At 40.8% G+C, this 13639-nt stretch overlaps 1 protein-coding gene across 15 annotated transcripts in view; it reads right to left on the bottom strand.

Moving 5' to 3' along the window:
* ZNF385D (zinc finger protein 385D) overlaps positions 1-13639 on the bottom strand; it is a 589542-nt gene that overhangs the window by 142833 nt on the left and 433070 nt on the right. The window contains exon 1 of one of the 15 annotated variants that reach the window (XM_083578085.1): positions 11215-11242. The exons of 13 other annotated variants lie outside the window; for them this stretch is intronic. In XM_083578085.1, the coding sequence (XP_083434211.1) occupies positions 11215-11227 (13 nt within the window). In that variant the 5' untranslated portion in view covers positions 11228-11242. Of the gene's footprint in view, positions 1-2099; positions 2125-11214; positions 11243-13639 lie in introns of those variants that run through there. One more of the 15 variants, XM_083578086.1, reaches the window with a different exon arrangement.

Raw genomic sequence — 13639 nt, 5'->3', positions numbered from 1 at the left:
GATACTTGGATTAGGGTTGCCATATTTCAAGAGGTAAAAATATGGACACCCCCCCAAAGTTGTTGAGCCAGAAAAGGTTATCTTAGATATATAAATACATCAGACTATTGCTGAAACTGTCAAAAGGAATAGACAAGAAAATGGGTAGGAGAAAAAGCTTTGATTTTATCTCCTGGATCCTGCAACACCAAAAGAGGGCCAATGTGGAAGAAAAATATACAGCACTGTAACATCTAATCATCCATTTTTTAAAATATACCAATTTGTAAGTTACATAACCAGTACAGAATACTGGGCCGGCCAGCGCTATGCAGTTGAAATGATCAAACTTCCATTCAGTAGCTCATAAAAAAAGTTCCAAACTTTTGTTCAAAAGTTCTAGTACTTTTGAATGAAAGGATATATACATATGATCTTCAATTAATTCCACTCCAGGGAATATCAGCTCCAGGTCACCTCCATGCATCCTTGTTGATTTCAAGGGGCAATTTCTATGAGTCACACACGCACACACCTTAACAAATAGAACTTTCAGATTTTAACTCTCACACTTTCCCCCTATTGAGTGTTGCCAATAAAAACAGTTCAGACATCTGACTGAGAGTCATTGTGTGTAAAACAGTGAAGCAATGACAGATCAGCGATGAACCCTGATGTGAGAGCAATGAGTCGAACTCTTACAGTCATCTGAGATCTAACACAGGGATTGACAATTAACTCTTATTTTCTCTCCTACTCCCACAGGCAACTTAAATAATACAATTGCTAGATTGTTCTTTGGCATGCTACTAGTATATATGACAAAACAGGTGGGCAGAGCGAGCCTGACCCCATAGCTCCACTGGTAAAGAAAGAGCAGAGATTGCAGGCATCTTTGCTGCCTGAAAAGATGAACTCTGTTGGTGGGCAGGCCTCATATGCTGCAGAGGCCCTTGTTATGTGTACAGAAAGCTCTGTAGGCAAAGATCTACCATGAGCATTCCTGCTAACAATAGCTGGTGTTACAGCACACATTGGGATGGGCAAGTTGAAGGCACCCTTTAAATCTCATAAGGCCCCATTATTCACTAGCGAGACACCCCCATCTATGCCAGCCTAGAATTGCACACCCCCTCAAGAGTCTTGGAAAAAACAGGACATCCTGGTTTTTCCCCCTGCAAGAGCACAGTAGCCATTTTGGTCGCAGTGATCGCATGTGATTTTGCACTAAGATTTCCGCCCCCCCTTCAAAAAAACCGTGGCTTTTTCAGGGCCACCATCTTGTGCAACACACAGAAATATGCGTGAGAGCATGGCACTGAGAAATGTGTGTCTTTTGGGCTCTGTTATCTTAGATGGGAGCGCGGACAGAAAGACTTGCATCCTAGTTTTGGGACTCAACATGTTGGGGGGTATGGAATTGGCATAAATAATTATCACACCATTGAAATCTGTGGGAAACAGTTACAAAGAGAATTGGATGCACACAAGGGGAAAACAAAATACATCCAACATCTTAGCTTCTGCCCCAAGCTAGAAGGACTTTGGAAGCTGTGGATGATACACCACCCTATAATAATATTATTTTGGCATTTCATTAGTATGAAGTAAAAACATTTGTATAGCAGCGATTCCACTGGTGGCTGGACTAGATGGCCCTCGGTGTCCCTTCCCAGCCTATGATTTTATTCTATGATTCTATATTCATAACAAAGAGGTATGGCTATACACAAACCCACCAAACACTATAAGCACATCTGACTCGCTCAAGAATCCTGGGAAACTACAGTTTACAACTCGTAGCAAACTTAAAAGCTAGTTACCAGGAATTGGTGTGTATGCAGCTGATAATACAAATTCCCTACACCTGTTAAATACACCTTAAGTACAAACATTAAAACCCAAGAAATCTATTGCTAGTCACTGTAATGCTACGTTAATGTAAAGGTCTTGTACTTTGTGACACCTATACGCAAGGATTGGCTTAATAGATGTTGGAAGTATACCCTTGATGGTTACACTAACATAGTTTCTTAGACTAAGAGAACAGAGTATCAGACAAGACAGCTATAATACAGCATTGCATTAGAGAAAGCCTTTGTACAGAATCGCTGGCCTACCTGGCAGCATGTCAGTATGCCTAATCCCCAGTCCAGGGTCAACCAACTTGTCCAAAGCCCAAACCAAAGCAACAGTCCCACAGAGATCCTGGAGTATACAAGCTGAGGTCCATCAACATGGGCAGTTGAGCAGACACAGCACCTCAGCTTTGCTGTCCTTTTTCACTTTGCATGCTGATTGCAGCATCTGGGCTTGGAGGCATGTGACCCTTATCTGTTCTGAGCCTACTTCAGCTGAGGAATCACACACCTCCTCTCAGAGCTAGTGAGCCCCACCCAACCAGCTAGGGAGCTGGGCTATGGGCCCTTGTCTGCTTCAGCCAGCCTCTTAGGGAGCCACTCCCACTGCTCCCTACATGTCAAAGCCTGCCAGGTTCGTGGAGACAGGGCCTCCTCTGGCTCTTGGTGATGGGTCCTGCTGCTCTGGTTCCTGCACACTGACCCCCATCCCCTTGTCATCCTCCGTCACCCCGTGAGTACTTCCTACACCAACCTCTCCTTCCCCAACCCCAGCTTGCCCCAGTGTGTCCCACTCATGGCTACACTCCCTCGCCAGGTTCCTATTCCTCCTCCCTGTTGTTCTGCCAGTTCATGACAGGTTTTCACCAGGTACTAATTATGGGTTTACAATTGAGCACGAGAAGGCAAGTTTAAGTTGTTTACAATTGTTTTGCGTATGTGAAGCAAGCTGTTTCATTATTTGTGCAACTGTTGGTCTTGAGTTAAGAAATATTGCTGTAAGTTATTTCTAGTAAAGTCTTTTGGAATGTATCCACAGGGTTGTTGGGTTTTTTTAAAAAAATGAGTATTAGTGTTGAGATGATTATCTAGTATTTTTATGTATGTAGCATCTATAATGCTGTTTATAGCTAACTTAAGAAAAAGTAAAAAGAACAACATCTACCCTCACATCAGTGTGCAATGTGTGTGTGTGTGTGTGTGTGAGAGAGAGAGAGAGAGAGAGAGAGAGAGAGAGAGAGAGAGAGGGGAGAGACAATGCCTCACCTATTTTCTTCTATTATGGCATTTCGTTGTATTTAACTAAATATTGTAGACATCCAACACAAAGTGGTTTCAAACACATCACACAAACACATCACACATTTAAGGCACTTTTAAAGCACATGCACTCAGTAATCCTGGGAACTGGAGATTACCCCACCTCCCAATCTGCAATTCCTAGTACTCTTAACAAACTAGACTTCCCATAATTCTGGATGGGGAAGTAAATATATAAGGCTGGGGTGCTGTTTATGGAGTTTTCGTATCTTTATTTTAGAGTTATGTGGAAATGGCTCTTTGGTTTTGTATTTTTAATGTTTTATTTATTGATTATGACTTGCTATGTTGTAGTTACAGGGGGGTTTTAATGTTGGTAGCTGCCTTGAGCATGGTTTGAATTGTGGAAAGGTGGTATACAATTAAATAATGTATGTATGCCATCAGTGATCAAGACAAATCCCCACCACCATTAAATACACCTTAAATATAAACATTAAACCCCCAGGGGAAAGTTTGCTAGCAAATCTATTGCTAGATACTGTAATGCCACATTAATGTAAAGGCGTTGTATTTGTTGACATTTAAAAAGCTTTGACCTGGCAAGTTCCACAGTTGGTTTTTCCTAATATTTTTATAAAGGTCATGTTTATGGTATAATAAGCACACATGTGCAAGAATTGTTAATCAAAGGACTCTTATATCATCAGCAGATTTTCAAAGTTTCTCCTCCACTGTCTTCTGAACATAACTTGCTCTTTCAAGAGAACCACAACGGGTTTAAAAAATAAAATTATTTCTTCCTCTCTTATGTTGCTATAATGTCTTGAAATGAGTGCTGTGTTATTGTGAATGGAACCTTACACTGTCTACTCAGAAGTAAGTCCCACTGCAATCCTAAACATTTGTACTTAGAAGTCCCACTGAGTTCAATAGGATTTACTCTCTGGTATGTTCCTGATCATTCTCACAGTTTCTATCATCATCATCATCATCATCATCACCATATCCCATATTTTTCCCCTGACAGGGATTCAAGGCAGCTTATAGCTAAATAATAATTTCATTATTCCATTTATCTGTGGAAGGTGTTGTACACGATCACTTCCTTTGCATATTTTTTCTTTAAAACAATCCTGCGAGGCAGGTTCAGCAGAGGGATCCGATGTAGATGCCGGGGTATCGAATCGAAAGCTGATTTGAAATCTATAAAGGCTACATAGAGAGAGCCTCCTTTCTTTGAGGTGTATTTCTCCACTAGATGTTGCAATACCAGTCCTTGGTCTAGAGTTGATCTATGTGCCCTGAAACCAGCCTGGGCTTCCTTTAGGATGTGCTCCTGTTCCAGCCAGTCCGCAAACTTTTCACGTAAGTGAGTTGCATAAAGTTTGCTAATGATGCTTAAGAGACTGATTGGTCTGTAATTGGCTGGATCAAGTTTACAGCCTTTCTTGAATATGGGAACGATGATTGCCAGTCCCCAGTCCTCTGGTATTATTGCTGTTTGATCTATGCTGGTGAAAAGGGTGGCAAGGACTGGGGCCCACCAGTCAATATTGGCTTTGAGAAGCTCAGGAGAGATATTATCTGCTCCCGGGGCTTTTCTATGTTTGAGTGCCTGAATAAGCCTCCTAATCTCCACAACCGACACCGGAGGCCACTCATCACCTGCCGCACACTGTATTAGTGGCTGTGTCAAAGGCAGAGCTGAATATAAAGATTGAAAAAATGCCTCCCAAGTCCCTGCAGGTATAGTATACTCCACTTCTGAGGAAGTAGATCGCACTCCATTTGCTACCAGTCTCCAGAAGGTGGCCGAATCTCTCTCTCTGGATGCATCTATTAGGCATTTCCATTCTCTTTTCTGTGCCAGGAGTTTTTTGTTTTTGATCAAAATTTTATAGTTTCGTTTATCTTCAAACCAGCCCGTGGGGAGTTGGGGTAAATTGGCAGATCTATAATTCTTGTATTTTTTCAGTAAGTTTAGCTTCATGTCCTGACATTCTTGATCAAACCAGGGTTTGGAGTTTTTATATGCTGAAGATTGCCTACTTGGCCTGTTCCTTTTTTCCTTCAGGGAATCTTGAAGGAGTGAAATTAACTCCTGAAATAAATTTATCTTTAGTTCATGGCTAGAGGAAGTTATAAGGTTTTCTCTCTTAGTGAGGAATTCCTTTGAGCATAGCCTACTTGAAATTTCCTTATGCAGTTCATCTGTCCATCTGATACGCGAATATCTGAGCTCCAGAGCTGTAGGGCTCGAATGCTCGATTTTCTCAGCGCAGGATAAATCCTTTCCCGCAGCTACGAGTGCACTTAATGGCAGATGGTCACTGTCTAAGCGCTCCTCCACTTTACATTCCAGAACTCTGTTTTGAAAATCATACGACACGATTATATAGTCAATTGTGGAGGCGCCATTGTTAGATATAAATGTGAATTCTCCGACCTTCTCCCCCTCTGTACGGCCATTTAATATAACCAAGTCCAACTTGTTGACCAAGTGTAGTAGGCATAAGCCGGCATAATTGCAGCCTTTATCCTTTGAGACTCTAGCTGGTATTGGGTGGGTTTCCTCTATAATGGGGACTGTTTCGCGGAAATGGGCATACAAAGCCTCATCAGATTGTCCAGTTCTGGCATTTAGGTCGCCTGCCACCACTACAGAGGCATCAGGAAATTGATTTGATAGTTTGTCAAGATACTGTTCCAACTGAGCCCAAGTGTTTCTTATCAATCTTTTCTCTCTTTGTGGGGGTAGGTATACGTTAATCAGCAGCAAGCTGTGGGTTCTCCACTGTACATGCACAGCTGTGGCCAGATGGTCTAGTGGGTCTAGTTCTTTAAATATGGCCCTTAGCCTTGTTGAAATTAGGGTAACTAACCCACCTTTAACTCGCCCCCCTCTAGTACTTAAAAGACCTGGGAGGGAGAACGCAGAAAAACCATTTAGCTCCACTTCACTTGTGCTCCAGGTCTCCTGGAGGAACACAATGTCATGTCTCTGGATATATTTAGCAAAGGATTGGTCAGAAACCCTCTTTTGCCAACCTGCAATATTCCAAGTTAGCAAGGCAAGGTTGCACGCTGTCTTGCCAAACATTGATCTTAGTCAATTTGCCTTTAAAAGATTTTTTGGGCCTATCTTTTTATCTGTTAGTTGGATTTCATTCATTTTGGCAGTGTCCATAGATGTATTGTCGCCCAGGTACTCAATGGAATCAATTGAAGGGTGCAGCGTGCTAACATTAGTGATCAGTACTCCTTTTTTTGGCGAATCTACCTTGAGGTGTTCTATTTGACTGCCGATGTAGATGTGTATATGACGTCTATGCGTGCAGCAAGATCAAACATGGGAGAAGCTTCCTGATGTAGAATAGGATGTCCCTATTTTCACCTGAGAAATGTTGGAGAGTATGTAGGATGCCAGCAACTCCAAAGCATATAGCAAAATACTAAGGGCAAAATCAAGCCAAGTGAAGCATTTTCAGTCCCTTTATTTCAACAGGAAAGCCAACCACGACTTCAGTTAAAGGGACCTAAAAATGGTAGGACTGGGCCCTATGTTTATTCAGCTAGTTCAAAACAATCAAATATTCATTGTTTTTGTTTTGATTTCTTTAGAATTCAGCGCATTACTTTATTAAATACATGCTGTAACTTGAACCACCCTGAGCTGACTAAAATATGGATTAAAGTAGTGTTTAAAGGTATTATTTACAAAGACACAATAGAGTACTTATCTAACTGAGATGGCGGGATAAGATATTTTGGGGTTTGTTTGTTTTCTGCTAGTACTTACAAAGGAAAAACCTGAATGGGGCCAGAGGCTGGATAGATTTCACAATGGGATTAGACATTTATAAGGTTTTTATAAGTTTTGTAGTTAGCTATCACTTACATTTACAAGTGTTATAAACATCTATGCTGTCAGGCATAAACTAGTCAACAATTGATGCGGGTTTTGAAATAGCTTTTTTCTTTGTTCAACAATTGTGTTACTGAGGTTCTGCCAAATCAAGGATCTGAAATTGACTCTCTGGCTCTGGTTCTCTCTCAGACTGAACATAAGCCAATAGTTACAAGGCCATGTCAAATGGAACTTCCTACAGGCTTTAACTTTCCCATCTAGTACTCTAGTATGGTAAGCATGAGCTGCTGGTCCTTTCTCTCTCTCAGGACAGGAGCTAAGAGTAGACTGCTGTTCCACAAGTGTTTTGCTCCACATTCTGAAAGGTAATGGGTATCTTCTAGGCCACCTCCATGTCTCCATGACAGAAGACAAGGAGTTCCATAGGATAACACAACACAACAGAGAAGGCTGGGACTACAGGGAGGACCTCCCTTAGAGACCAAAAGGCTTGGGCAACACCTTGAATTGGTGATGCAACACCTTCAACTGAGTGTCGAAGCAAACATGCAGCCAACACAGTTCTATTCTGTATTTTTAGTTATGCTAAAAAACCAATTTGCCAGCATACTTATACTGCAGTTTCATGTTTTATGGTTATTGTATTTTAGTATTATTATAAAGTGATGTACTTTATTATTTTCATTTTGTGAGCAACCCAGTGAGCATTATTATTGGTCAGCCAATATAAATTGCTGTAAATAAAACTTACCAATAGCGTGCAACTATAGAGTTTACTAAATCTATACTATAGAGTTTACTATATCACCCATCTCACAGTGCAGGACCATCAACATATTAAGTGTGCAGATCAACTCACACAAGCAGACCACAAGAACATTACTGTGAGGTGCCTATATAAGCAATAACAGTAGATGGTGTGTATAAGTAAACCAAACTATGTGTTTGGTTGATACCTCTCCCCAAGATGTTGGAAAAACTCCACAATGACCTCTTAAAAATGGTGGACTGGCAACAAAACAGCCAGTTCAATGTAGAAACACAGTTCAGTGGCAAATCACATGCTTTGTGTGCATAAGCTCCCAGGTTCCATTTTTGACATCTCCACTTAGAGGAATCAGGGAGGTAGCAGATGACAAGAAAGACTTCTGCCCAAGACCCTGGATAACCACGGCCAATCAGTGCAGACCAGCCTGGGCTATTATGGACCAATGGGGCTGTTTCACATGTTTACATATGGTTGTTCAGGTTCAATGCATGTAAGTGAAACACAATTTACGAAAGAGGCAGAAACCCCCAACTTCACATGTGCAGCTAGAATTGGCATAGCTAACTAGGAATGACATCTTGACAACAAAGTGGGTAGTGCAATGCAAATGTTAACTCAGTCTGCAAGCAGCAGTGAAAAAGGCAACAGAAGGATAATATGACATTTATATAACCAGTGGTTAGGGCTGTATTTTGCATAGTGTGTACTACTACTACCAATAATAATAATATTAACAACAACAATTTTATTTATTTATATGCCACCCATCTGACTGGGTTGCCCCAGCCACTGGGGGGCTCCCAACAAAAATAGTAAAAACACAATACAACATCAAATACTAAAAAATAGGATAAACGTATCCTATCTCAGATCAATCCTAAAGCTGGAAAAGGCACAAAAGGGACAACAATGATCAAGAGATTGAAGCACTTCCCTTATGACATATGGTTTGGGAGGCTATTCTTTTAAAAGGAAAAAAAGACTACTAGTAAGGACCCAGTGGAGGCTTAAAGGATAGAGAAAAAGGGAAGTACTTTTTCACACAATGCATAATTCACATGGATTTGCTGCCACTAGATGTGCTACAGGCTTAGATGGCTTTGACAGAAGATTAGGGAAGGGGGGGGGATCATGTTTATTAGGTCAGTCATGGGAAGAGTTGAATGAGAACAGCCAGTCTAATCCAGCATTCTGTTTCGCACAGTGGACAACCTGATGCAGCAGTCTTCTCCCACAGTTGTCCCCTAGCAAGTGGTACTCAGAGTCATGCTGCTTTTTGATCTTGGATATAGTATCTATAGCCATCATGATTTGTAGCCACTGAAAGCCTTAAACTCCATGAATTTGTCCAATGCCCTTTTAAATTCATCAAAACTGGTGGACATCATAAAGTCTCCTGGTAGTAAATCCCATGGTCTATGTATAGTATTATTTTCTTTTTTATTGCCATTATTTTCACAACATTCAGCAGCTACAAGCTATGGTGACAAAAATGGAACCTCCAAGTTCCAAGTACCAGTTGCTTGATGCAAAGAGCAGAAAGGCATGTTCATGCCAAGTCCTTCTTTGGGGTTCCCCCCACCAAAAGTCTTTGTTTGGCCAACAGGATGCAGAACTATATGGACTTTCAGTCTGCTCCAGCAAGGTTTTGCTTATACAGTGGTACCTCAGTTTAAGAACAGCCCTGTCTACGAACTATTCAGTTTACAAACCCCGCAAAACCGGAAGTAGTGTCCCGGTTTGAAAACTTTACCTTGGTCTAAGAACTGAATCTGAACAGTGGAAGGGCACCGGCGGCAGGAGGCCTCATTAGGGAAAGTGCGCCTCGGTTTAAGAATGGTTTCAGTTTAAGAACGGACTTCCAGAATGGATTAAGTTCATAAAGCGAGGTACCACTGTATTCTTAAAATACTAACCTAATTATTCCTTCTGAACTCCAGATAGGGTGATCAATAAGACTGGGTATAGGCAGTAGTCAAAACTATCACAAAGGGAATCTTACTGGAAAGGAAAGCTGAGCTTTATCATGTTTTGCATCAAAATAATTCCCACACAATTTCACTGTAGGATTGTCCTGTAGCATAACAGATGATCTAATCTCAGTAAGCAGAGGATGCCAAACTTTCCCTACTAAAATCTGTTAAGAGTGCCTATATTAAAATGCACCACATTAATAAAAAAAACTGATCCTTTTTCTTGTGCAGAATACAAATATGGAACATATCAGTGGGGTAAAAAAAAAGCAAAACAAATAGTAATTTGACCAACACTGATATGTAAACGATTTCTTTTTTTAAAAAAACCAAAATGTACACTAGACAGCATCTTAAAAAGTAGAGACATCACCTTGCCAACAAAGGTCCGTATAGTAATAGCTATGGTTTTCCCAGTAGTGAAGCATGGAAGTGAAAGCTGGACCATAAAGAAGGCTGATCGCCGAAGAATTGATGCTTTTGAATTATGGTGCTGGAGGAGACTCTTGAGAGTCCCATGGACTGCAAGAACAACAAACCTATCCATTCTTAAGGAAATCAGCCCTGAGTGCTCGCTGGAAGGACAGATCCTGAAGCTGAGGCTCCAATACTTTGGCCACCTCATGAGAAGAGAAGACTCCCTGGAAAAGACCCTGATGTTGGGAAAGATGGAGGGCACAAGGAGAAGGGGACGACAGAGGACGAGATGGTTGGATAGTGTTATCGAAGCTACCAGCAGGAGTTTGACCAAACTGTGGGAGGCAGTGGAAGACAGGAGTGCCTGGCGTGCTATGGTCCATGGGGTCACGAAGAGTCAGACACGACTAAACGACTAAACAACAACAACAACACTACACTCCATAATGAAAGGATATGAAATTGAGAGGTTAACTAAAATTACACAATTTTTATTGAGAAAATGTGCAGATCAGATACAGCTTTCTCCTACGTTACCCCAACTGCTACTAAATAACAACAAGCTCACGAAGCAAAATGACAAAATACTTTCCTTTCTGGACCAAGGAATGAGTTACTTGAAACACCACCAATTGTTAATGATTTAGAATAAAACCCTTTCATAAACAGGGCTGCTGTCCCTAATGCAGTTGACACAAAGCGTGGAAGATAGGCAAAGAATTAGCTGACAGCAGAGCAACATCTGGATATATGAGTTGAGAGTCATAAGAGAAGAGAAAGTATATTTTTAGGAATAAATATAGCTCAGCTATTGGTAAGTGATCCTCCCCACTAAATTCAATAGCTGATACTGAAGGAGGAAAGGGATAGGGAAGGAGCATACTTTTGACTTACCGCTGGCACCAGCTTCACACATAACGATTTCCTCAGAAAACATTTAAGTGCGCACATTATACATGCATCTTTAAGAACTCGCATTCACATACATGTATCTGGCCCAATCTGTTGGAGTTACAACAGTATATGAGCTGTGTCACTGAGCTTGTATACATATTTGTATAGGCTGCAGGTTGTCTCCAGGGTTACCTGAATATTCCATCTGCTAGTCTCTGGAGAAAGTGACAATATGACAGTTAAACCATTGCCTTGCTAGCTTGAAATTTATGTTCTTTTCAATGCACTGTAAATAGTTAGTCATTTATGAAGTTTTTTAATATGTACTTCAGTTGCATGTTGAATATTTTTTTCTGTCAACACAATCATCTGCATTTCATGTATCTTTACAAAAGTGTGGGAGGTGCAGGGGGTGGAGAGAGTAGGGAACAAAACAGAAATATTGAATTCTTATAGGAAAGTGTTTCGGCTTCCACCTTCTTCAGCTGCTGTGATGTAAATTAAAGGGTGTTGTAACCAAGGTAGCAATTATAGAACACTGAGGATGGAATATTCAGCTGTGTTGCATTTGCTCTAACTGCTCTTTAAAGCTGAATTGCAGCAAACACTATCCGAGTGTTCAGTGGATTGCCGTTTGCTCCAATTCAGCTTTAAAGAGCAGGTTTTCACAAGGAAAACTCAGGAGCAAAAACAGGAAAGGCACTCAGACACAGAGCTTTAAAGCACAGACCATGCCTGGAAAATGAGGAGGAAAGTGTGTATGATCCTGAATTGAAGCCATACGGTGATGTTAAGCTGTCAAACCTATATACCCATCTATACTGTGATATCAAGGCTGTGATTTCTTGGGTTGAAGTGGTTTGCAACTGGTTAAACCCCATCACCATTTCATAGAACTAAATGGTCTTACAAAAAATACATAGCTAGATAATGCATCATTATCAGATTTAATTTATATACCGCTTACTTGCCAAAACGGCTTGTGAGAAGTTTCCAAATACAGTATAAAATCAGTTGCAAAATATGGTCACACATAATTAAAATACACAATAAACAATTGCATCAAAACATTAAAATGAGTATCCATAATTAAAATGAATGGGTGAAGAAGCCCATTAAAACAGCATAACAATTAAATAAAACTTTGAATCCTGAAATATAATTATTTGGTACTTATTTCAATGATGCAATTTAGTTTTTTAAATGCACATTTGCCAAAACACAAGAAATCCAAAGTAAATCTTGAAAGCATTGCAATGGGAATGAGAGAAGCTCCAAAGTCCACTTTCCACCTTCAGGTACAGATGTTCCCCTGGTGTGAACAAGTATAAGATACTCCCTCTTTGTGTCTAAATCTATCTGATTTAATTTCCATCAGGGGAAAAACTGGAAGTGCAAACTCTTGTACATACTGTGCTGGGGGCGGGTGTATGGTTGGATGTGCAGTATTTTGGACAGTATCTGTGTATTAAAACAGCAATGATGGAAGAAAAAAAATTCTGAACTACTACAGTAATGATTCTTTAGAAGTTCCTTTGCCATTTTCTGTTTCAGCTTTAAAGTAGAAGGTATTAGGTGACTGTAGAGGTATCTGTGTCTGTTGTATGTGTGTGTGTGTTTGCATAACTTATCAGTTTCACTGCTTCTGTTTGCAGCCTTCACACACAATTCTTTGATCTTATAAATGGTGTGGATTAATTAATTAATCTTGAATCCCTGCAAGGAATGGTGGTGAATGGGAGAAACTAGAGAGAGACACAGCCCCTCCTCCTATAGATGAAATTGACAAGCGGTCTTATAAGAGAGCAGATCAATTTCTCTACCACAGCCAGGGGAATTCTCTGGATTTTCCTCTCCAGTGAGTGGGCACAACCCAAGTTAACACCTGGCAGCCACATTTCAGACCAGTCTCAGTTTCCAAGTATTCTTCAAAGGCACACTCATGCAGAGCACAGTACAGAATGTATGTTGCACAATCATGAATTACCACTTCAGTATCATGTCTATTTGGAAAATAGCACAGCTAATGCTGTCATCAGCTGTCACATGGGAATCCTGGACCAGCGTGGACTCAAGAGCACAGCCAAGTTCTTGTGCAACTAAATTTCTAGAATGGGCAGCTGGATATACAAGCTGTTGGGGAAACGAGAAGGAAGACGGAAGAGAAACACAACCCTTTTCATGAGACTAGAAGGTGCCATCGTAAAAGATGAGTTTTTGTGGATATGTGAAATCATGGAATGTAACAGCAGAAATCTATATGGAGGTAAAGGAAAAAGTTTTGCACTTCCCTAATGAGAAATACACGATCAAGTGAGGGGAAATGTACACAAGCATATTGGCTCCATCTCACCGTCAAGTGCCACCAAGTAGCACCCATTCCATCTGACTGCAGAAGAGGAAGAGATGGGAAACAGGGCCACTCTAGGTTTTCCTCTCCCTGAACTCTTTTCATTCAAGCTGATCATTTTGAAAAGGGTTGCTTGTTTTCTTCTTCTCTCCTCTGCCCTTTTCCTTTTGTGTTGTGTCTTTTAGAATCTTGACGCTCCAGGCAGGGACTGTGCTGTTTCTTACTGATTTTATGTAAGGTGCTCTGGAAGCAGAGCGGGGCAAATAA

The sequence above is a fragment of the Podarcis filfolensis genome (assembly GCF_964270895.1).
Source record: "Podarcis filfolensis genome assembly, chromosome: 12".
NCBI classification, from domain to species: Eukaryota; Metazoa; Chordata; class Lepidosauria; order Squamata; family Lacertidae; genus Podarcis; species Podarcis filfolensis.
Note: the sequence above shows the minus strand (reverse complement) of the source record. Positions and strands in the feature narration are given on the sequence as shown.